We start from the raw sequence: 26,936 nt of genomic DNA, 5'->3' as shown, positions 1-26,936 counted from the left end.
GAGGTGATTAGACTCCGATATGGATTAAATAGAATTGGGCGTTATTTCCTGCACACTGAAAAACAAAAATAGTAAAGACAAAACAAATTACAACATAAATTACAAATCAATCCCTACCTCAGTAACATTAGTAACCGCTCTTTGTACAAATTCCTCAAATAAATAACTCTGATGCAGAAAGCAACAGGGACCGAGCGGCGTGACGGTTATGAAGCAAGATGATTTGACATTTCTTCCTGAAATAAAAAAAAAATGAAACAAAACCATGAATAGCTTGACTCTATAGACTTATAAATGAAAATTACTAGGATTGTCACTTATCCTTAGGATAGTCAGTTTATTTGTTATGTCGTTTAATAGATGTAGTAGAAAATTAATACTCCTTTCATTTAAAAGTTTGGAAAATTGATCCCCCAAGTATCCCGAAACTTTAAGAACATGAATGGATAACTTTAAAGCAATTTCTTTAATTTGCTTAAGTACTATTTGAATTGGCAAAATTTAATCAATAGTTCACCAATTTGATTTCTATTCATTGGAAAGAAAATGATCTAAAACTAACAAAGTATTGACAAAAATTGATTGCATATTACACAAATGAATCTGAATTGATCGTTTCAAATATTCTGAAATACAACAAAAATGAATTATTGGACGTAAGAGCAGTTTTTTTCTTTTAACTGTATATTGGTTCCTTCACATTGAATTTCGGCTTTCCGTTCTCCCCTTCACACTGAACTCCGTAAGCCTTCCGTAAGACTCATGACCCTCCGTAAGACCTTACGTTAACGTATCCGTTAGTCAAAACGCAACGCTAGAGGTCTGACGGAAGAAGTTGAAAGTATTTCAACTTCTTACGTTTACCTTTGAGCAAAATGGAACTTAGATGAGAAAATATTTGAGTTTGCAGAAGCTGGAAAAGGTTATATAGCTCAAAGTACCCTGTTCTCAAGGACAAGCAATTTAAACTAAATTCGTTGGAAAGTCTGAGCCAAGTTTTTCATCAGCAGGAAAGAAAGTAGTAAGTATAGACTGTTTTGATTTGTGGGCCTAGGCTAGGATAGGCTATACTTTGATAAATATTGCTAGTTTTTTTTAATTCTTTTTGGGTTTGAGGTTAAAATAAAACCTTTTGTGGTGCAGTTAATCATTTAAAATGATATTTAGGACATTATTTTTGTAACTCAACTCAGAATTTAAAATATTCTTTATGAGGTTGAAGCAAGAATAAATTTAGATTAGGATCTAACCTACTTTGGTACATTTAAATGAATAGTTTGATCTAGCTTCTCAACATCCTCTATAATGAAAAAGATTTAGGATCATTGAGAAAAAATAAAGACTAAGTTAATTTCTTTGGCAATTTAGAAGTTTTATATAGGCTATCTTAGGGATATATCCAGGACCATTAGGGAAGTCACAAACATATGTGATAAAGGAAAAGAGTATAAAAAAAGGAATCTAATGGTATATCTTTAAGTTTATTAAGCAATTTTCTTCAAAAAAGCTGCTGATCTGTAATGCTACCTTGTATTGCATTGCCATTCCCCATGATTGGGTTCACTATGGTCTATTTAAGGCTATTTGTTTTTTCTCAAAATGATAAAAATACAATATTACCTAAGTTTTTATTGGAATAAGTACAAAAATATTACAAGCATCAATGATTTGCAAACTTTTGTTTATAACATAGGCAATAGGCTATATATTTTAAATTATTTTTTTTCACCAACACTTTATTTACATTTCCAACATGTGAAAATTATATTTATGGAATTCACAACAGACAGCATATTCACAGTAGGCTACAGCAATATTTACAGTGGTGTTGAAATATATTTGTATGGATTTATTGACACAGATAGATATATCAGCTACCAAACATTATTAAGAATTTAAATGAAGGATAAAACCATTTAGTAAAAATATTTGAATGACATAGTTGGAAATAATATTTGGTCATTATATCCATGTAATGTGTGATCTTTAAGAACTTTGTCAGAAAGGAAGGAAAACGTCATAGAAAAACATGAACTTTGAAATAAAGAAAAAAAAGAGAATAGTAAATACAATGTCATCATTTCCCCAAACACTTGAGTATGGATATGGTCTTCAAGTAAAAGTTGTTTTTGACTAACATTAGTTGGACCCAAAGAAACCTTAAAATTTGATACAAACACAACAAATTGTATTGTATTTTAAAGATTCAAATCAGGACACTGAATATGCATGGTATTTTGGCCCATCACCAACATGTTTTAATTGACACTCAACTTTGATAAGCAAATGGAAATACAGTAGAGTCTATTGAGTATTTGTGCATTGAGGTATTATAGTAGTAAAGAAATGATATTAATTCAGTTAGTACCCTAAGAAATGTTGTATAATTGGGTGTAGGCAAAGTACTTGTTTCAATAAATGTGATTTAAGGCACAGTAAATTTTACTTCTTTTCTAAGTGATCCTTGACTTTCTGTGGTTCAAAAATTCTTTTTTTGTTGCTCCATAGAATTAATTAGCTATGGAGTTCGTGCTATTGAGGAGAAAAATTAACTAAATCTCCACAATATATTTTATGAATAAGCTGCAATAAAATTGGGCTATAAAATGAGTATGTTTAAAGTTTAAAAATTGAAAAATTTAGTAATCATTGTTTTTTTTTCTAGTTAATGAGCTTATGGAAAGAAGGGAGCTTGAGAGCCTGAGAGACCACTATGTCTACCTAAAGAAAAAAAGGGAGATCTACAAGTGAATCTGGTGCTAGTATAAGCTTAAAGCCAGAAGACCAAAAGTTTGTACAAAGAATGAACTTACTTTCTGAACATATAATTGAAAGGAACCATAAGACAAAAGGGAACACTGTTCAAGATGAGAATATATCAGTGGAGATTTATTCAGGGTGTGCAGGGGGTGCCCACAATATAACTATGCTGAAGTGAATGATGCTGATTTTATTACCCTTAGTGAAGAAATTCTCATTAACAATCAAACAGATATCCAAAGTTCCCAAGCTTCTAGTAGTCAACAAATATATGCACCAACAAGCCAAAATAAAACTCATAATAGAACAAAGACAGGGTCTAGAGATCAAACAGACCTGAAGGAACAGCAAGCAATTGACAAAAAAACAGCAATGAACAGCATGATCTGGAGTAGTACTTTCTACAATTACTGTTATCTCATCTGAATAAAGAACCGGATGACTCAAAATTAGAGTTGCAGATGGAGATCATGAAGGCAGTTAAAAAATACTTTAATCATTCAGTGTATTTTTAGTTTTATAGACGAACTTAATAAAGCTTTTTTCTCTATTTAAGGTAAGCATTAAATTATATGAAAAAATGTCTAGTAGGTCTAAAAAAAATAAATATTCCAGCAATATGAATAATTAATAATAATAACACTAGTACCAGAGTAAAAACGTGATATAAGGAAAATACTTTTGACATTTCTATGGCTTTGTTTTGAAATGTAGTAACTGGTTCTAGATTTCTTTGAAAAAAAAAATCTAATAGCTATAATTAGGTGTCTTAATTCTATGGAATATGGTGAAAAACAATGAAGAGACACTTTTTAACATAAATCCATTAAAAATGTGTAAGAAGACATGCCTGCCATGAAGCTGAAACTAAAGAAAAAAAAAACAGATTTAGAGAAATTTGGAAACTGCCATGCAGTGTCCTTTCCCTTTGCCAGTGTTCACTTCAAGAGGTTAAAAAAAAAGCCTGAAGCCCCTCTAAAATGGCATCAGATCAAAATGAAAAGTATACTGATGGAGTTAGTATGGTCAAAAACCTAGAAAAAGGAAATCACAGCCCCCTTCCTTACACAACAAGGGAAACCACTTTTTTGCAGGGGTCGCGCTAAAAATTGACGTTGCAGTGTGAAGGGAAGACTTTCGATGTGAAGGAACATAAACGTAAGACCCGTAAGATGAAACGTAACAACCTTAGGACTAAACGTAACGTAAAGTCTTACGTTTTCAATGTGAAGGAAACTTAATGAAAAGACAATCTGTCCAATAATGGTAATTCATGTTTTTGAAAATTTGACAAGATTTTTCACTTGGTTTCTGTCCTATTAGGTTTCATTTATTCAGTATATTAAATTTCTTTTTCTTTCAAAAACCGACTTCTTATATTACTTTGTCCTTTTAGTTTTTAATACTGCTCTTCCCTTTTTTTACAATGACTTTCAAGATTTTAGCAAGTTGAGGATACCTGTAAAATTATGATGAAGAGAAGGCTTACGTACAACAAATTTCTAAAATTCAAAAGAAAAGGTTCATAAAGTTCAAATTTGTCCACCCCCCCCAAAATAGAAGAACTTCACTTAGCTTTTGTTCAATTTCAGATATTGCACGTTTTCTTTTTGTTAGCCATCTTCTAAATCTTTAATAATGAGATAGTTAAGACCGTACTTGTGAATACAAACAGGGGGGGGGGGGGGTCAAATTTAGCAAACGTATATTTTTGGGTTTAGAAAGTCATTTCTAAAATATGTGTCTTGATTTTGAAGTAAAATGTCTCGATATTTCGAAAGCGACAAATAGAATGAATATCACAAATTTCTAGGATTCTCCATAGCGATTTGTAATAGAATATTTTTATCTAGCCTATTGTTTATTGTCGAGCATTATTCACATAGTTTCTTCAGTTTTGTAGTTATACTTATTTGTTTCTAATTTTAAGACCATATTTTACAGTTTTTTGAAAAGATATTATAGCCCAGAATAGACTATTCATTTACAAAGGCTATCCCGCTATTTAATCAGAAAATATGAATCTCCCTTGAAGCTTATCCTAGTCCAAATGGCACTTTTAATTCGTATCTCCTACCTATTCTTTAAATCCATAAGGTCAGGGGAGAAATTTACATCACCCGTAATAACTATAATTTTAGCTTTTTCACCATGCAAATCACCACATCGACGGATAAGTTGTTGCAGTTTATCATCGGCAGCGTTCTTGGATATCGCGTCGACGTGTACAACCGACACCTGAAAAATTTTTTTTTTTTTTTTTTAGAAAAGACAAAGGTTCGTTTATCTCACTGGTAGTTCTTTAATATCATTTATCCTATCTCCATAGCATTTGCCTGGCATTTCGATGCTCACACGTTCGCGGACAAATACCACATAGAAATCTAACAACCATGATTTGTCAAATCTAGATCATGTCACATATGCAGTATTGTAACTGCCTAACTGGTAAAATTGGTCACGGTAAAATTGGGTATTTTACATATTTTACCGTTATTTTACGGACCTCCTTAAAATTGGTATTTTACCTATTTTATGTATTTTACCGGTATTTTACGTGTTTTATCGGTATTTTACGTATTTAACGGTATCTTAAATATTTTACTGACATAGGTTACGACGCCTTGAAATTTTCACAGCTTCAAACCATGTTATACTGTGCATAAATAATCTCTCTTTAACAGGTAGACAAAACAGTTTTGAATATTATTTATTGATTTTCTTTGTGTATAGGGGACTTCTGCCCAGCCGTCTTCAGTGCTAAAAAAAAGAATAAAACTAATTTTTTCAAGTAACTCTGCCAGAGCAGAAGAAAGACTGAATCAAACAAACCAGAAAACAAAGCTTGACTAAATGAAAGACTAACAAAATTGGGCAAGAATTCTCGGTTTTTGTTAATTAGCCAGAACAAACTCTAGTTTTTGATCTGAATGTAAGATCTGGAAAAAACGGTTTCATAGCCACAAAGACAAGTGACGGGTGACAGAATGTATTAGTCAGTAAGTATGACGGCACTAGACCCTCAAGGTCCAAATCGGCAGTGCTTTATCTCCATTTCGTGGTCCTTCAGCCAGGGTCCTTTTCGCCCATCCTTCCCCAGATTTCTCCACGTAGGCTACCCATTTAGAGCTGGGTTGACTCTGGCTGAGCTTGCAGAATCACACCACTGACCCACGTCCCAAACCAAATAACCTGCCACGCCATTGATCGGATTCCCCCTATTTTGCCCTTGAATAATTCCGGATCTTCATTGGAAGAGAAACTGAAATTTTTACTCTCCTGTTTAATTCTGGAGGCAATCGTATAGCATTTACCTATAGTGATAACCCCTAAGGGTTCAAAGAATTAATATTTGCTCATTTATTTTTTCCCAAAGACACTTCATGTGTAAGGGATGGTTGAATAAACTTTGGAGGGGGGTCATTCAGTTGGACATTGAAAGTTCCAGTCCTCTTTCTAAGGTGTAGCCTGCTTTTGAAGCATTTTCAACTGAAGGATTTGTTACCAACTGCAGTGTCTTTTAGGAAATTCTTATTCTAGCTTAACGACCCATGTGTTTCAGCTGATATTTTGAAAGAATCTTCGCATAAATACATAATTAGGTACTTCCGTATTATACGGAACACACTCGAGAAGAGAAGTTTGGTGAATGTTAATGAAATAAAACAAATATGATGAAACTATAATAGTTTAGTACCAAAATTATGGAAACTGCAAGAAAGAATTATGGAAGCAGAGGGGCGCCAAGCCGCATCATCTTAAATATGCAATCTAACCGAACCAAAATACCAACTAAATGTTTAGTTAAAATATAGCTACAATGTAGTTTTCCACCAGAGCCGAAGCTAAATTGCCTGGTATAAAGACCATGAAAACCGGTTATTTTCTGATCTTTGCAATACAATTTCTCAAGCATATACCATATAATACGAAAGTATCCATAATAAGTACTAAGGGAGAGACAACGGGAGGATGGAGGCGGAAATTGATATATAATCCTCGAGGTCATATCCAGGACTTTTTTTTGGGAGGGGGGGGGGCATAAAACTTTTAGAAACTCATCAACAAAATATGTGTTAACCAAAGGGATAAACTAGACTGCTAATTAAATTGATGAAAGTCAAGATCATGGGGTATTATCTTTTTTAAGCCCAGGAAAATCAGAATCATTAAAAATGTCATTAAAATCTGAAAGTGATGTAGGGGTTGTTTCCCCCTTTTACGAAACTCAAACAAATTTGTTAGACAGGCAATTTATCAACCAGATTTTAGAGCATTATTCTGGTGCAACACGTTGCAACGAAATGGTCAGCTTAGATTAGTAGAATCAGGGGCACCACGAGCAGTTTTCTGACCACCGCCCCCGCCCACCCCCTCCCCCCGATATCAAATCCCCTTTCAGATAAGCATTGTACCATCGAAAGGATTTTTTTATATAAGGTCCAGCATTTTTTATATATTTTAATTGACAGATGTAAAAAAGAAAAGCCATATTTTTCAAAATTATAGGATTAAGCTATTTGAATGTTTTATGTGGTTACCCAACTCAAAATGTTAAGGGGTTTCCAAAAAAATAATCAAAATGAATATAGATTATTCGGTACTTGTGCATTATAAATAACCCACCGCTACCAGACAAATGGGTATTTTTTAGACAAATGGATCACGAAGCCTGATTTCTCATCGCGTTTACAATATTTAGACTGTTGTTTTTTTTGGGTTTAGGGAGAGGCAAGGGTACCTGGATTTGGTTATATATTTATTCTATACTCTGCTATACCCCCCACGCCCGCAAGTGCAACTAAAAAGCCCGACTTTGTATATAAAACATAATATATTCATCCTATTTTTTTTTATTTAATTAAAAGTAAACAAACTTAAATTCTTTAGTGTATATTGTTGGGTTATTTATAATGCACAAGTACCGAATAATCTATAGTCAAATATTTACTTCTGCCCCCTCTCTCCCCCTCCCTATTTACACTTTAATAACGTCTCGTAGCTTCAAGAATGAAGATTGCTACACTAAACTATTTGGAAAAAAACATTTGAATTGCTTTAAGAACAAATGGGGTTAGATACCGCAAATTGCCAAATTTTCTGTTACAACGTTTTAAACATGAATTAGTAAATAATACCCATAAAAAAACAAATTAGCTGGGGTTATAAAGCTCTAATATATATTTCATGAAATGGTGCATTCTCAAGGATATTGAATATTTTTTTTATTTTTTTTTTAAATAGTACTCTGCCAGATATCTGTCCATATGTTCTTGTCTTCTGCCATATCTGGGTATGTTTTCTTAAACTTCACACCAGTGTCTTTTGATGTTTTGTGTGTGAGCACCTGTTGCAGGGTCAACAAAATTTATGCTGTGGTTGACACGTAAATGCTGATAGCTCTGGCTAGCCAGGGCTATCGTAGGCCCTCCAACAGTCGCTGATAATTGTTGTCCCTGGCAGGATTTGGTTTTGGATAATTCCCAACAACGTGGCACTACTTCTATCCGGCACAGAAACCATGAATGAATTACCAGTTCCTCGCTCAATTCCACCAAATACCCATTTACCCTTGACAATCCGACCACTATTATATTTACGCTTCCCAAATTGGGCTTCTATCTCAACAATGACTCCTTCTCCTCCCAAAGGATCAAAGTTTGAATGACATATGTACATACAAACCTCTCTGCAGAACTGGCTCCAATCCACAAAGGTTTGTTTACAACAAGTAACATTGTTGATCATGAAATCCTTCCTTGGAGGCGGTATTTGAAGCCAAATCCTCAAAAAACGGAAATTTTCTAGCTCAGAAAGGTGTGAACGAGCCATCCATGTTTTGTCATAGATCGATTTTGAAAAATTACACTTTACCTGAGAATATTCATGCCCACCTCGGATAGGTTTAAGCCTAGACTTCTGGGAATGGAACGAATTTTTATATTTTACGCAAATCTGGCCGCAAATATCCCAATTCCTGCTTCTCAATAACATGCCATGGTTATAATACAACTCTAAGACTGCCTCAACAGTAGAAAATTGAACAATACCACCACAGAAATTTATTTCACAAAAATTGCAAGACATATCTCAGTAATTGTCATTTAAAGACTGAAGCTGTAACTCATAATATCTATTGCGGCTTTAATTAATTGTTTCATTGTTAAATGGCGGGAATAGTCGAACAAAGATAACAGTGAATTAGTTTATAAATATATTGGAAAGATAGGTCAACTTAGTATGTATTTTGCCTGCATTTGAAATAGTTATTTCTTAACGGATGTAGATATCATAGTTGATTCTGAAGTTTTTAGCACTCTATCTATTAGTGCTTTGTAAATATTTTAAAATCTTCTAAATTATAATTTTTTTAAATTTTGAGTTTGGGGGGAAGAAGGATTTCATAAACCTCTTCCCGTAATATAAATTGTCCTCTAAAGTCGATTCTGATGTTTGTAGTACTCTATGTCTTAGCGCTTTAGAAATATGTAAAAAAGCTTCGAAAGTAAAATTTTGAGTTTGGGGGAAGGGGGATTTTAAAAACCTCTTCCCGTGATATAACGTGTCCTCTGAAGTTGATTCTGATGTTTTTAGTGCTCTATGTCTTAGGGCTTTAGAAATATTTAAAAAGCTCCTAAAGTAGAATGTTAGAAAATTTTGAGTTTGGGGGGAAGGGGGATTTCAAAAACATCTTCCCGTAACAAAATTTTTCCTCTGAAGTCAATTCTGATGTTTTTATCACTCTATGTATTTTTGCTTTATAAATATTTTAAAAGCTTCTAAATTAGAATTTTGGAAAATTTTGAGTTTGGGGGGAAGGAGGATTTTAAAAACCTCTTCCCGTGATATAACGTGTCCTCTGAAGTCGATTCTGATGTTTTTAGCACTCTATGTCTTAGCACTTTAGAAATATTTAAAAAGCTCCTAAAGTAGAATTTTAGAAAATTTTGAGTTTGGGGGGAAGGGGGATTTCAAAAACATCTTCCCCTAACAATATTTGTCCTCTGAAGTCGATCCTGATGTTTTTAGCTCTCTATGTATCAGAGCTTTGGAAAGATTTAAAAAGCTTCTAAATTATAATTTTGGAAAATTTTGAGTTTTGGGAGAAGGGGGATTTTAAAAACCTCTTCTCATGATATACCTTGTCCTCTGAAGTCGATTCTGATATTTTTAGCGCTCTATGTCTTAGCGCTTTAGAACTATTGAAAAATCTCCTAAAGTAGAATTTTAGAAAATTTGGAGTTTGGGGGGAAGGGGATTTCAAAAACATCTTCCCATAACATAATTTATCCTCTACAGTTGATTCTGATGTTTGTAGCGCTCTATGTCTTAGCGATTTAGAAATATTTAAAAAAAACTTCAAAAGTAAAATTTTGGAAAATTCTGAGTTTGGGGGAGGGGGATTACAAAAACATCGTCCCATCACATTCGTTTTCCTTATACGTCGAGCTTTTTGTTGTTCCCGCCATTGCGATCAGGTCATTTTTTTTATAATTACAGATTATACGTTTTACTTTTTTAACATTTTGATGTTGGGGGAAAGGGGGATTTAACAATCCTAATTATGAAACAATATGTTTTCTCTCTAGTCTCTTCCGATGTTTTTAGCAATCTATCTATTTGTGATTTGGAAATATTTAAACAGCTTCTAAAGTAGAATTTTGGAAAATTTTGAGTTTGGGGGGAAGGGGGATTTCAAAAACATCTTCCCGTAACAATATTTGTCCTCTGAAGTCGATTCTGATGTTTTTTGCACTCTATCTATTAGTGCTTTAGAAATATTTTAAAAGCTTCTAAAGTAGAATTTTAGAAAATTTTGAGTTTGGGGGGACGGGGGATTTTAAAAACATCTTCCCATAATATCATACACACACACAAACATACACATACACAAACACACACACACTTCAGAGGACACGTTATATCACGGGAAGAGTTTTTTGGAATCACCCTTCCCCCCAAACTCAAAATTTTTTAAAATTCTACTTTAGAAGCTTTTAAAATATTTCCAAAGCACTAATAGATAGAGCGCTACAAATATCAGAATCGACATCAGAGGACAAATTATGTTATGGGAGGATGTTTTTGAAATCCCCCTTCCCCCCAAACTCAAAATTTTACTCTAGAAGTTTTTTAAATATTTCTAAAGCGCTAAGACATAGAGTGCTAAAAATATCAGAATCGACTTCAGAGGACACGTTATATCACGGGAAGATGTTTTTAAAATCCCCCTTCCCCCCAAACTCAAAATTTTCTAAAATTCTACTTTAGAAGCTATTAAAATATTTCTAAAGCATTAATAGATAGAGTGCTAAAAACTTCAGAATTGACTTCGGAGGACAAATATTCTGACGGGACATTGTTTTCTAGCTCTCCCGTCCCATAACACTCAAATTTTTCCAAAAATATACTTTAGATGCTTTTTAAATATTTTAAAACTAGTCATTGATAGAGCACTAAAAAAATCGAAATCAACTTAAGAAGACATTCTGTTATGGGCCGTTTTTTTTGAAATCCCACTTCCCCCAAACTCAAGGCTCATTATTTAGGAGGTGGTAGTGTAAATTTTTCCACACTAATTTTTGATAAATTTATATAAATGCAACTAAAAAATACGCTAAACTAAATTCTAACCACACCAAGAACATAAAAAATTATTCTGAATCTGAAGAAGATTTGTGATGGTTTCTTTTCTTGTTACTTTAGATTCTTTGTGCTGACAAAAGGCTCGAAATACTCTTAAAAATTGGTTGCCTTGCTCATGCATTTGTTTTAGGTCATTTTTCATTCTGTTAAGATTTTCTAAACAAGCTTCCTGTAATTTGGAAAATTTTGTATCCATCTCATTGACATTCTTCGGCATTTCAGCCTACTCATTAATTTTCTCTTTTTTAATTGTATTTGGAGATTCATTTGCCCTCTTTTGTCTCTCTGTTGTGATTGAAGCTGGTGGAGCTGAGGCCAGGGTTTCAAAATTAAAAGAAGTTGAAGATGAGGCTTCAAAATTAACTAAAATAGCCTTTCCAAAAACTAAATGTCAGAAAGTGTCCCTACACCTTAGCTAACGCTAAGAAACACTTTCTGACATTACAGACATGTTTCTGTTATATCAGAAACATTCTGTTTTGTAATAAAATGTCTGACATTTTAGAAGACCAGCTCGTGTCGACCATGAATCCCCCACTCCCGTGTCTTCTTTCCCCGCAGACGTGCCTTGGACTATCTGTCTTGGCTTTTCTCTGTCTACAATTACCCAGCCCAGTCTTGATGCAACCTATTGCCCAAAATACTTGATAAATTCAAGTCAGAAAAAAAGAAGAATATTAAAAATAATTGTGTTAGAGAATTCGAAAATTTTGTGAAAACAGGACTATCAAGTGAAGTTTTCTTGATTATTTTTATTTATATAAAGTGGGGAATTTATCTCAACCATGATCCCAATGAAATTACCCCCTGAGAAGGGAGATATTAATTACCAAATGCTAGTCACCATCTCCCCATTACCAAGTGACCTTTCTGAGGACTCAGACTCCAATGAAACCATGGTCACTGTCCACTCTGAGGACTCAAATCTCCATGATGATGGCTTCAAAACAGTCACTCCTAAAAGATCCAAGAGAAAACGGTACACCAGTTTCTCCCCATTAAAGACAGTTTCTACTACACCCCCATCTTTTTTGGAAGAAGAGCACTTCATCCACATTCTTCCTACCTCTCCTGAAACCTTGTTCCAAATAAAAAACATCCAAACAATTAGACTTGAACTCTTCAAAATCATTAAAATTAATTTCAACCTCAATATCAACAGAGATGGTTAAATCTTAATATTTATTCAAGCAGGCTTTGAAAATGCAAAAACATCTTTTTTGTCACTTAACTTCTTTGGAGGCAATAAGGTCGATTCAAAGCAATGGATTTGCCCTCCCCCTGCCCAAACAAAAATTGTCATATACAATATCCCTAATGGTTTTCCTGAAACTGACTTAAAGGATGGCCTTATGAACTGCAAAGGCAAAAAAATATCAGTATCAAAAGTCACCAGACTTGGAAAACCCAACAACGATGGCATATACACATCTAAATCCTACCTTTTCACCCTGGACTCCACCCTAGAGAACTTCAGTGAACCTATATCCCTATTTGGCCAGATAAAGCCCTACAAAGAGTACAAGGCTAAGCCAATACAGTGTGAAATATGTCTGACAATGGGTCACACAAAACAACACTGCAAAACAAACCTGAAGAGGTGCAACCTATGCCAAAACATCCATCCTCCAAACACAGCAAACTGTGCAAACAAGAAATTATCATGCATTAATTGCAAAGGTCCCCATTCTTCTGACAACAGATCTGTATGCCCAAAATACAAGGCAAGATCAATGGCTCTCAGGTTGTCTGAAAAAGAAAATTTCCCATTTCAGTTTGCAAAAATTAAACTCATGGTGCACAATGCAGATACACCTGAATTCTCTGAACCAAACACACAATCTAATCAAAAAACTCTACAGCAAAAAGCTACAAGGACCAAACCACAAAAAACATTCCCTGGAATCAAGACCTTAGACTTTCCCCCCCTTCCAGCCAGAGACCAAGACCCTGAATCTTCTATAAGTAAACCTACAAAACCAACCTCATCAAAATCGCCAAAGGAAATATCAGAAGAAAATCCAAATCTACTTACAAACTTATGCCTTTACATATTCAACTTCAACTCACTCTCCTGAACATCCCTCACAAAAGATCAAAAATCCTCAATTCTAGAAGAGATGGCTAATACATACTTCCCAAAAAATCTTAAGGACACAGCCAACACAAATGTCAGCACTATACTTAATAAACTAAATCTATCTAACAAGGGCTAACACTCAGTTATCTCTATCCTCCTCGATTTTGCAATGGAATGTGAGATCATTAAATGAGTATAAAATAACTGACCTTCTTAAGTATACTTCTTCACACAACATAGACATACTATGCCTCCAAGAAACACATTTAAACTCATCAGTTAATCTAAAAATTCCTGGTTATGATGTCCTAAGAAAAGACAGATCTTCCAATAGAATTGGTGGTGGAGTTGCCATCCTTGTACGATCTCACCTCAAATTCTGTGGTATAAGCCTCCCTGATTTCAATCATGACATTGATGCAATTGGTGTAAAGTTGTGGCTGGCAAACATGGAGGTCACTGTTATTAATTTATATAATCCAAATGGCAATAACAGTGGACATGATTTTTTCAATTTTATTTCTAATAATTTCTCAAATTCAAATCTAGTGGTTGTTGGGGACTTCAATGCCCATAGTTCTATCTGGGGTTATTCACCTAAAAATAATGCTGGAAAATACATAGAGGAATTCCTCACAAATTTTACCAATATAGTACTAGCGACTCCTAGACACCTAAATACCTACTTCAGCAAAAGAAGTGGGAGTTATTCAACTATTGATCTTCAATTAGTTTCATCAAGTTTAATAAATAAAACTACTGTCAACAGAATAGACAACCTCCTGATTGACCATTTTGCCATATGCACAAAAATTGGTGACCCAGCCATCATTGACAATTTCATTTCCCACTATGTGTGGCAAAAAGCAGACTGGCCAAACTTCTCCCACATTCTCTCAAACCATGACTACTCTTCACTCTCCACTGACCCAAACCAACTCTCCAAAAACCTCACATCACTACTTCTTGATGCTGCAAGACTTACCCTACCCCAGTCCCAATGCCCTAAAACACTGAAGAATAACAAACCCCCTAAGCCATGGTGGACATCCTCTTGCCAAGAGGCTTGGCACAATAAAAGGAATGCCATCAGATCCTTCAAGAGAAATCCATCCACTGGACAATATATTGCAAAGCTACAAGCAGAGTCCAAACTTAAGAGAACAATCAAACTTGCAAAAGAAGAGGCATGCAAAAATTTTCTCTTATCTGTGTCCCACAAAACGCAAGAGTCAAAGATTCATAAATTCCTAGACAAGATGTGTGGCAAATTCTCCACACAGAACCCCTTCCATTACCAGCTAACTCTACATGGTCAGCAGCTGGAAACCAACGAAGAAAAGGCTAAATTTTTAGCAGATTTTTATGAGAAGAAATTCAAAAACACCCCTCATAATCCACCTCAGATCAGCTTAACACCCCATTTTGACTTGCCTGGGTCCCAGTATCTACTCCAAGATTTTACAATGATTGAGATGAATAAAGCAATCAATTCAATCAAACCCAAAACAACTTGCAGCCATGACCAGATCCATCCATCTTTACTCCAACACCTTCCAAGAGAGTTTAAAAAAGTACTCTTATCTCTCTTCAACAATGCCTGGAGCAATTCCTTCTTCCCATCTGCTTGGAAAACATCACTCATCATCCCCATATTAAAACAAAATAAACCCAAAGAGGACCCCAACTCCTTCAGACCCATTATGATTACCCCAGTTCTGGGAAAATTATATGAGAAGATAATTCACTCCCGATTGTATTGGTCTGCTGAGTCTAACCACCTCATCCCACATACCCAAACAGCATTTAGGAAATATCATTCTTCCATTGATGCATTTGTTCGCCTAACCAATGCCATATCTGAGTGTCTGAAAGACAACCAAATCCTGGTTGCAGCCTTCTTGGACTTCCAAAACGCATATGATAATATCCAACATCCACTCCTACTGCAAAAATTATCAAAAATGGGTTTTCCAATACCTGTAGTGAATTTCTTTAAAAGTTACCTATCTGAATGCTCTTTTGTTCTCCAAGTAAATTCCTACATCACTTCCAAAAAGTCTGTCTCCAAAGGCCTTCCCCAAGGTGCTGTCCTCAGCTGTCTCCTGTTTTCACTATATTTATGGGATCTGAACCTACCCCAAACAAATATTCAGTTTGCAGATGATATAGTCCTATGGTCTACCTCAAATGATTTTGAACTAGCCCAATCCAAGTTACAAAAGTCGCTTTATGCCTTTGAATGTTTCTCCAACAATTCATGCCTACCCACCTCTCCATCAAAATCAGCTATAGTACAGTTTCATAACAGGAGAAATCCCCAATCTGCCCTACTAACCCTAAATGGTGTTGTCATCCAAGAGCAACAACACATCAAATATCTTGGCCTCACTCTAGACCAAAAACTAACCTTCAGGCTCCACATTGAAAATGTGAGAATAAAATGCCTCAGGAAAATGCGTATCCTACAAAGGCTACTCAATACGCCTTGGGGTTGCCATGAAAAAACTCTAATAAATTTCTATAAGACTTATATTAGATCTCAGATTGATTATGGACTAATTGTATATGGCTCATGCTCAAATACCCTACTATGCAGTCTGGAGACTGTCCAGAATACTATGATCCGTGCTATACTTGGCCTCAGGAATCACACCAAAACCAACTTCCTCCTCAGTGAAAGTGGTCTCACCTCTATTACCATGCGTAGAAACATTCTACTTGCCCGCTCCTTTACAAAAATTGAAGGTAACAGTTCCCATAGATTACATGACTGGCTAAGAAATCCTGAAGCTTTTAGGGGCCTTGCACGGGACTTTGCAACCACCCAAATGACCTACCCCATACCTTCATCTTCTTTATTTCAAATTTACCCCCGGATACCTTCCGGGGCTAACCTCTACCCAGAAGTGAACCTTTTGTTTGCGCCAGCTATTAAAACAGACCTTTCCCTTGCCTATGTAAAATCATTATTTCATGAATTAGAGTCTCAGAGATATATCCACCACCTCCCAATTTTTGTGGATGGCTCAAAAACAGATTCCAGGACTGCTTGTGGAGTCCACTTCCCATCTTTAGGTATAGCAGCTGCTGAAAGGCTCCAAAATGATGTGAGTATCATGACAGCTGAAATAGCTGCCATCAACATTGCACTGGAAACCATTATAAAGATGCCAAACCCCCCAAGAAACACCCCGCTTATAATTTATTCAGACTCAAAATCAGCCCTTGCCTCAATATCACCAGAACATTCAGACTACCCAGATAATGATACCTCCACCACTCTTGTACTATTGAACCAACTACTTAAACAAGGTATATCGACAAAATTCCAGTACATCCCAAGTCACATGGGTATAAAAGGGAACCACAAGGCAGATGAAATAGCTAAATCTGCCCTTCAGCTTGAATTAATTTCTGGAAGACCTATCCCAGTAAGAGATGTAAACCATTGGCGCCTAAAAATTTATCTAACAAACCAATGTCCACCAAACCTTTCTCCATTTACATCCCGGAAAGACTCAAAGATGTACCACAGAATACGATCAAATGCTACTGGCCTTAACAGCCAAACTTATCTCTATCAAAACACAACCATTCCAACAGTAATCAGCCCTCTTTGCCGCCTATGTCAAACCTATGATGAGACCATCAACCATGTTCTTTTTGGTTGCCCTGTGGCAACTGTCAACCATAAAAAAGAATGGCTAACTTTATCTGCTATATTCAAGCTCCTCAAGCTAACCCCTAATATTGACCAACTAACACAAAGGAGACACTCTACAACTGATGATGCTGAATTATTCAAAGCTGTCTTTAACTGCCTAAATATAGGTGGTTTCATCAATGATGTATAAAGTATATTATTGAATAATAATAGTCTAATCTCTATATTTGATTTCCCAGGACACCCCTGACATAATCATACAATACGAAAAAGGTTAAATGGATTCATCCGAAGCCTATAATTGAAGAAGAAGAAGAAGAAAATAGTAGAAGTTGAAGCTGAGCCTTCTAAATGTTTCCTACTTTCAGTATCAGATGATGCTGCAGTATCAGTGGCCAAATTCAATGCATCATTTTTTGTACAAGTTTTAGACACAGGATTTAAAGTGAATTTATACTAGGAGTTTCCTTACTGTTACGAAGTAACAGAGGGTTAATGCTGTGTTCTTCCCCCTGATTGCATCAATTTCGGTAAAATTCTACTTTAGCTACTTTTGGCTATCTTGGGACGGGGTTAGGTTAGGAAAATGAAACTTTCAGGGATGGGTCTACAGGCTCAAGTATATCCTGGGAAGGTATTTAGAAGTACCTCACCTCCACTCCTTCTACCTCTAGAGGGTCCTGAAATTTGCCTACATGACAGGTCTATACCCATTGAAATTTTTACAAAACAACATTTTACCTTAATTTTCAGTTATCAGTTTCTATGTCTCTGGCTTTAGCTCTGAAAATCCAATTTCAGTTATTTGAGCAGAATTTTAAGACATATAAACAGTTTATTTCCAAAATTTAGGAAATGTATTTGCTATCTTTAAAACCTTATAAATTGGGATTGAGCAAAGTTGTGAAGCTGAAAACAATTTTGTTGTACTTCATTTAAGCAGAAGATCTACTTTGCTAGGTTTCACTTCTATAACTCACATATTTTTTAAAGGTCATCAAAGGTCAGGACCCTCTAGAGGGAGAAGGAGTGGAGGTGGGTACTTCAAAATATCTTCCCGGGACATACTTTCACCTGTAGACCCATCCCTGAAAGTTTCATTTTCTTAACCTAACCCCTTTCCAAGATAGTCAAAAGTAGCTAAAGTAGAATTTTACCTCAATTTCATCAAAAATGGGGGTTCATCAACAGGAGATGACACTGCCAGCCAGTAAGTATTGTTGTACTTTCTATGTGTTTTTTTTTTAATTACCCTATTTGTCAGCTATTTTTTCATTAGATATCTTCCCAAGTAAACTCCATTGTTGGTCATTTCATGAGCTATGGATTTGTAGATTGAATCATTAGTTTTCTTTTTCCCTTTGAACGGTAACTGGATATCTTTGCTCTGAATTGTTGAAAGTAATAAATGTGTTGCTGCATTATCATTGTTTATTGATGAATCTTTTGTCCAGAGTTCTTGTACCTCAGTAGGTTCTGCACTTCCCAGTGGTACCTCAAAGACTTCATCTGGCTTTCTAGTACTTAATTCTTGGGAGTTAGTAGTATTGATGATGAGCTGTGGGTCAATCCCTCTTTAGACAAAAGTATTTTCAACATATACTTGATCTCCTTAAAAATGAAATGATATTTAGTATGCTATTTATGAGACAAACTATTTTAACAAAAGAAATGTTTGAATGGTTCAAAAATTTACATAAGACGACTAAAAGTTTGCTACATTTTGCAAAAAAATATATAAATTATTAATCAACCACTCTTCTCAAATATAGCCTAACATTTATTAATTTTGCTACTTCACTTTTACAAGGACTAATTAAGCATTTTTATTCTTAAATAAATTTAGATTGATTTGTTATAGGCCACCCTTTATGTTTCAATCATTGACTACTCAAAAATTTGTTACATCACCCCTCTGTTTTGTCTCTATTATTGATTAGCCAGTAGTGCCAGAAGGAATATGTTCAGACGGAGAGGAAGTAGGGAAAGGGTGGCTAGGAGTTGATTTTGCTCATTGGCTTTCATTTTACATATGAGTGCTCAGACCTCTCTAAATAATACCTCTCAACTATATATATATATATATATATATATAAATAAATATATATATATATATATATATATATATATATATATATATATATATATATATATATATATATATATATATATATATATATATATATATATATATATATATATATATATATATATATATAAAAAAAAAAAAAAAAATACACACATACACACACAACACATATATATATATATATATATATATATATATATATATATATATATATACATATATATATATATATATATATATATATATATATATATATATATATATATATATATATATATACATATATATATATATATATATATATATATATATATATATATATATATATATATATATATATATATATATATATATATATATATATATATATATATATATATACATTAACACCTCTTCAAGAAATAGATTTCCCTGCTAAGCCATTTTATTATGACCTACAAACTTTAATTAGGTTTGATATTGGTTAAGGCTTTTTAGCCAGGCTTGTCATAATTTTACTGCATTTTAAGTGTATTTTCAACATATCTGTTTGTTCATAAAATTGCGAATAAATTAGATAGCAGAAAGGCAGCCACAAGTTATTGTTTTGGCTATGACTGGTAAAGTGAAAGAAAAAATATAAAATCTGTTTTACAAGGCACTGTGCGAAGCATTTACAGCACAATTCCAACTGGAGAAAATTTACAGTTGTCACAATAAGTATTAAACTACCTTTTTGAAGCGGAATTGAAATTTTTGGAAACACCAGCAGAGGAAGGGCCACAATGGACAAAAACTTTTATTGTTTGTTCTTTGTATTTTAAAATTCTAGCATGAGGGTTTTCAGGCCTTAAAGCCACAACCAACTTGACAGAAATAGACTTTTACCTGAGTCACCAACTTGAATGTTTTCATTTTATTTCCTATTGGGGCATCTTGAGTTTACCAGTTTGTAAAAGTTGACCAACTTTGACAAACAAATTTATAAGATGACAAAAAAGCTGAACTTCCAAAAAAATTATTATTTCTCAATGAAACTGGATGTCAATTATGTTATTTGGCAAACTGGCTTGGTTTGGTTATAGTTGAAATGCAACAGGTTGATCATTTCAATATTTTATGTTATTCTGGATAGAGATTTGTCCTTTCATAAACACATAAAAAACTCTATCTTTGAAAGTTCCTCAAAACACTGGTTTGGAAAATGTTCGTAGGTTATGATGAAGTTATGCTGTTGTACTTAATCTTGATAAAGGTTCTAAAATCTTTTTTTATTCCTTTATTCATCTATATTTTCTTACTGTATTTTTATCTGGACTTCAACTTTTTCATGTGTTTTTAAAAATATAGACAAATTGAAAATGATGAAGTCTAATACAAAAAAAAACCTAAAAAGATATAATTTTTGCCCCATGAAAAAGACTATCGAACAGTTTGTGGTAACAAACGGTAAGTAAGGACTGACCGAGCTCAGTAGTAACCCAAACTTTAAAAAACTAAATTTTGATACCAACAGTTATATCAAAATAATTGACTTATAATGCTGATTTCAAATATATAGGTTTCATTAAGTTTATTCTTACTCATTAACAGCTACAAATCTGAGAAAACTTGCCTGATTTTCGAAAAAAGCAAGAATCATCCCATAAAAGTCAAAGAATGTTAATGAAAATCACAACACCAGATTATTACTTTTGGTAGCTCTTAACTAGGTTGCAGCAATTGCTGTGACAATGATAACAGGGAAAATCTAACGGAATTTGTGAAATTTGTTCACTCAAATCACAGCTAGTTAGACAACTTTCCAACATAGTAAAAAGAATCAATCCTGTACCTTTACCTATATGCTTTTAAACCTGTTCTTTAGATTTTGCAAGGGGTTAATAAACAGGTAAGCACATTAGCGTTGTTAATTGGGTCTTGGTCATGATATTGCTGTCTTTTAAAAAATAATTGTTCATTTCCTGGAGTTGCTAATTACTAAATAAAGGAAAAATTCAAAATTAAAGGTTTTTGTAATTGTGAGAATATTATTTTAATTTAACACTAGATCTACTAGCCAGAAGCAGTTTCCCCTATCAGCCTGTAACCAATTCTTGTCTTCTCGCAAATAAAAGTATGGCAGCTTTCTGCTACTACTACTAATAACTCATCACAGCACCAAGCCGCCTGAGGTCAAAAAAGCTACGCACGCTCCTCCATCCTAATCTATTCAAAGCCTCCCTTTTTACACCCTTGCAGGAAATTCCCATTTCCTTCAAATCTTTCATTTTGACGTCCTCCCACCCCAGACAAGGACACCCTGCTTTCCATTTAGCCCTAGACGGTTGACTGAAAAGGACAATCTTTGGCAATCCGTTATCTTTCATTTGCGCAATGTGCCCGAGTCACCTCAACCTTTCTTTCATTATAGCGCTTGAAATCGGTATTTAACCACATTTTCGCACAGCTTGCTGTTTGAAATACGGCCAGTCAGCCAGGTAAACCAAACAATCTGTAAGCAATTTCTCTGGTAAACATCTAGCAAATCTTTGTCACCTTTTTAGAGCCATATTTGACCAATGTCATCACTGTAGCTTCTAATATACTAATCTTTGTATGTAGACTTATCTTCCTATTATTCCAAACTTTTTTTTAACTGTGAAAAAACACCTTGAGCCTTGGCTATACTACTTTTTACATCTTTACTGCTCCCACCATCTTTACTAAGGATGGTCCCACGGCAAGTGAAGCTGCCAACCTGATTAATCTTTTCATTACCTAACGACGTTAGGTAATGAAAAGATTGATCAGGTTGGGTTAGGCTAACGTCACCTTTTCATCTTCACTTATTCCTAGCCTTAGTGACCTAGTCTTCTTAACATTAATTTTTAAACCTATTCTAGCCCCCTGAACTTGCAAAACTTCTAAAAATTCATTTATTTTGCTCACACTTTCATCTAGGATGCTTAAATCATAAGCCCAATCTAAGTCCATGAGACTTTTTCCTGCCCATTTGAATCTATGGTCTCCCATTGTCTTTCCTGTGCTCCTTAAGACAAAGCCCAACAAAATAATCCATATAAAAAGGGAAAGAACACACCCCTGCTTAACTTCTGATTTTGAACAAGACCAGCTGCTAACCTCATTTACTACCGTAACTACAGCAGTGTTATTCTTGTATATATCACTAACACATTAATTTATTTATCTGGTATACCATACAAGGATAAAACCTTTGTTAAAACTCTTCTTCAACAAAATTAAACGCTTGCTCATAATCTATGAAACTGATAACCAAAGGTGTTTGAAAACTCAGGCACTTCTCAATTATTAACCTAAGAGTAAAAATTTGGTCGATACATCCTCTACCGTTTCTAAAACCGCACTGTTCTTCTTTTATAACTTTGTCTACAGCATCTATCAGTCTAAACAATATATTATTAAGCAATTTGCTTTCTACAGAGGCCAGACTAATGTCCCAATAATTACCACACTCACTCTTATCACTTTTCTTATAAAGTGGCTTAATTAAGGTTTTCCTAAAATCGTTAAGTACTTCCACTTAATATTGGATCATAAACTACAGCACCTTTCCAACCCACTTTAAAAATAATACCCTTTTATTTGGGCTTGTCTACTTACCTCACCATGCACATTATTCTGGTTCTCAGTCCCCATCTTAAGAGTATTAGCAGCTCAGTTGCATTGATACCATGACTTTCAAAGCCACTCATTCTAGTTGACCCTTAGTAATTCACATGGTCTTTGCAACATGTATTAATTTCGTTGATTGCGCAAGTGTTGCCTAAATGCAGAAGATGATGTATTGTGTAACCGACTATTTCTTGTCTGATGAAGTATTGTCATATATATAGATTTAGTGTACATTGGCCAGCAGATAAAATCAGGATTTGAGTAATTTGCTGCCACCCCAAAAGAATTATCATACCAACTATTAATAATATATTTTCTGCAATGTGTTTTATTTAGTGAACAAGAAAGAAGACTAAAAAATAAAGAAAAAATATTTAAACCAAATAAATGTAGGACAGTAATAAACAAGGGTTTAATTCTGGATATTATGTATTTAAAAGAAAAACGGGACCGAACATCCCTAGCCCTTGGTATTTCAATCTCAAATACCCTGTCATGTTTTATAAATTATTATCTATGAAATTCATAATTTACCCCTAGCCTATAATTCTTATTGCTACATAACTAATTAAACTGACCCAATGATGGTACTGTGGAAAGATGTTTTGATTGAAAAAAAAAGAAACGAGTGATCAATCCCTAATGCTGCACAGTTGGACAACAGGCTTGTTACTTGTTCCTGTAAAAAAAAACAGTAAGAATAATGTCAATTCAATGTCTTATGCAACTGAAATGACTTTGGAGTATATTTATCCTTATCCCTTTTTAATTACTTTTACTATATTAATTTATTACTTACAGGTTGCAAATGGAACCCTGTCCATAAACCCTATGCATTCATTCAAAAACGATGTTGGAAGGATTTTGCAAGAATAGCTGTTCAGGTCAACATTGAAGATGATACTGGCAGTTGGAACACTTTATATTTTGTCCCCTTATTTCTTTAATTTTTTTTTCACATGAGGCAATGTATTTTGAATAAATTTGCATAGTAAATAATACAAATTATGGTTTATTAAGAACAAACCCTTAGACGAATTATCTACCAGATACATTTAATATGGCAAAATCCCAAATTTTGAAGCTTAAAACTGCAGCCTTAAATATGTATTTAAAAATATAATCTCAATAAAGCACGAGGTGGGTAGATGAGAAGAGCTTCATAAAATAAGAAAATTACAGCACAGCCAATTCAAGAAAATTTGGGAGGGAGACAAAAACTTCCTTTTGGTTTTCTTTTTGATTTAGATACTAAAAACGTAATTTTTCAAAACCAATTCACATCTTTGCCCAAATTATATGAAGAATGTGAAAGAACTTTTTAGAAAAATTGAAGGGTTACAGTCCAAAATGCCATTGGCCCAGTTAAATATTATGTCTCCTTCTGTTAAAAATATTATCATCTCTTAAACTGATGTATATGCTCATTGTTCCTTGATGACTTTATAAATTTTATTCTGTGAACATAAGGGTAATTCATGAATCTTTCTTATTTCGTAGCCTTAGGGTGAAAATATTATAATTTGTTAAGCGAAAGCTTCACACTTGCTTTTAACATTTCTCAGGGGTGGGAAAGTTTTTAGGAGGCACTGCCATTTTTTCTGCTTCCAGGAACTGACAAAAGAGTCGTGGATATTTCAGCCTTATATTTTTATAGCAAAGTGACTCAGTTTTATCATAAATTAGTAACCAATGGTGTATTTCTATGGATTTGTATGGCTGTTGTTAGTACACTAAAAATACCTATTCTAAACATGCCAACAAATTACTCAAGCCTAAATGGTAGAGAGGAAATAAGGACTATATTTTCAAAGACAGAAATAGTGCAGAGCAGCAGAGAAATAGTTTGTCTATCTTTTCAATTATGTTATTTTGAGTTAATAAAAAACTTGTTTTTGAAAGTAAAACTGGATGTATTAAAGAAAATGCAGCAAAACAGTTGTCTACCTCTCGTGGGAAACTGAGTTATCTTCATAAAAAAGTGGAATAAATTCTTCTCAGACACATTAATTTCTATAAAGATATCAACAAAGCTCAAACAAAATTATAATAAGCTTTAAGGAAATAAAAGAGTACAATAAAATCTAAACTTTAGTAAATTTTCATCTTAAACTAAGAACAACAAAGAAAATCTATTATTGAATAATTTTTCAATTTTTTCTCCTTTGTCTTTTTAAATCATGTAATGGCCTTGCTACATGCTGTTACGTATAAACTTACCATTATATTAAATCATATACCATTATAGGAAACTTTAAGCCTTTCACACAATAAATAAAAAACCCTGTTTATCTGTTTGAGCCTCAAGAATCTTTGGAAAAGTCTGGAAATTCAAACAGAGATATAAGACAAAAACCAGAAATACATATTTATATATGGAGAACTTTTCCTAAGATTGGGCCAAATAGCTCATACTCTCTGAGGGAAAATGAGCAAAATAATATGCTTTTCTTTATCTCAGACCCCTCAGGAAAAATTTTCATACCCATGTGCACATATAAACTGTCAGTTTATGACTAAAAATGTATTAATAATATGCTACCTTATGAAAAAAGGGAGGTCACAGAAGCCAAACAATTTTCAATCTAGAGAAGGATTCAGAATAAACAAAATGAGGACAATTTCAAGACTTCTCCACCTCTAAACAGTATGCTATAAATATATATTCTCATTTAGTGCATGTTAGTCCCCAGCTTTATCTGTTATGCCCCCAGTCTTAATGGTGCATTATAAAATGGATAGATAAAAAAATGTTTAAACAGGGTTAGAATCTAACATAATATGAAACTAGGAAAAATCTTAATTTCCTAAATTATTGCGAGCTCCGGAGTTAACAAAAATAATCCATATTAACAACCAAGGTTCATTAAAACTGCAGGAAGAATGTGCCTTATGCACACTGTCCTAGCACTCTTAAAAAAGTCTCTCAAATACAACAGTCTCAGCACCCAATGATGAAGTTTTCAAGAAGTTATTAGATGTCAAATGGAATTGTGTTCCCTGAAAGTACCAGTGGGATGTGTTTGATGTTTAATCATTCACATCATTAATTATGGAGCAATTCACAGATCAAGATCGATCTTAATTTCCTCTGAACTGCAAATTTAGGTAACTAATGTAAAGAAGAAAAAGATACTTTCAAATTCTCCTCTTTTGATTTATAAGTAATATTGTAAGATAAAGGTAACACAACTTCATCAGAACCCATCAGGATTCAATTAGATGGATGAGTGAATCAAACACTCAATTGTGGTACTCTTTTACCTTACAATGTCAACTGGGTAATTTAGAATAAGTTCTAACTCCCTCACATCAATCAACTAATCCCCCTCCCACAACAAAACCAAAATAGGGTAGAAGCACCAGAAATGATAAATAAGGCTGCAACTGGCACTATTCCTTTTTAAAATGAACAGAGGTGGGTTGAAATGCTTAACCCTGATGCTTTTCAATTCTATTTCATAGAGGAGAACAAATTTGCTTACTATGAAAGGAAGGTAGATTTCAAATATACCTAGCTAAGATACACAGTTGTTTAGTAGAAGAGCATGTATTGAAACACCAGTAAATTGCACAGAGTGAAATGATAAAAAGGGTAAAGCTTCAAAGTGAAGTTACTATCAAAGTTAAATAGAGATGTGAAGCAAAACAAGTAGCTCTGAATCATTCCATTCTGAAAATCAAAAAGTTAATTCATAATCAGGGGTATTGTTTGGGGGGCAGTCACCCCCCAATAATGTGGAGAAACAAATATTATATATCCCATGCCCCTTGACTATCTGGATATAGACCCCTCTTGCCCCCCCTCCCCGATAAAAATACTGGAGTTCATAATTGCTGTGAAATGTAAACATTAATTCCTTTATGATACACGACATGAAATTGGTATTAGCATTGTTAATGTTTGGCATTATAGGGAGAAGGCTAATCTACCTTTGTTTCTTAAGGCTAAACCTTCCATTCATTTTCAGGAATATTCAATGAGAGAATTTATCATTCAGTTTTCTTAAGAGGTTTTACACTTCTAACTGACAGAAATGTAAGTAAATTGTTTACACTTTTTGCTATCTTGGAAAGGG

At 34.0% G+C, this 26,936-nt stretch overlaps 2 protein-coding genes and 1 long non-coding RNA gene across 3 annotated transcripts in view; 2 read left to right on the top strand and 1 right to left on the bottom strand.

Annotated features, from left to right (window-relative positions):
- LOC148945166 (pseudouridylate synthase 1 homolog) overlaps positions 1-26,936 on the top strand; it is a 380,996-nt gene that overhangs the window by 220,016 nt on the left and 134,044 nt on the right. The window lies entirely within an intron of this gene.
- LOC148945168 (meiosis regulator and mRNA stability factor 1-like) lies at positions 116-11,623 on the bottom strand. The gene is made up of 3 exons (XM_089099434.1): positions 11,462-11,623; positions 4,838-4,998; positions 116-236 (listed from the first exon to the last, which is right to left on the bottom strand). The coding sequence occupies exons 1-3, from the start codon at positions 11,621-11,623 to the stop codon at positions 155-157; spliced, it is 405 nt and encodes a 134-aa protein (XP_088955560.1). The 3' UTR covers positions 116-154.
- Positions 17,874-23,855, top strand: LOC148945167 (uncharacterized). Its single transcript, XR_016142678.1, has 2 exons — positions 17,874-18,363; positions 23,659-23,855. It is a non-coding gene; the product is annotated as an uncharacterized LOC148945167 (long non-coding RNA).

This window comes from Artemia sp. Qi Xiang Cuo, chromosome 13 (assembly GCF_049724085.1).
Source record: "Artemia sp. Qi Xiang Cuo chromosome 13, ASM4972408v1, whole genome shotgun sequence".
In the NCBI taxonomy this organism is placed as follows: domain Eukaryota; kingdom Metazoa; phylum Arthropoda; class Branchiopoda; order Anostraca; family Artemiidae; genus Artemia; species Artemia sp. Qi Xiang Cuo.
The sequence above is the reverse complement of the archived record's forward strand: the minus strand, read 5'-3'. Positions and strand labels throughout refer to the sequence as shown.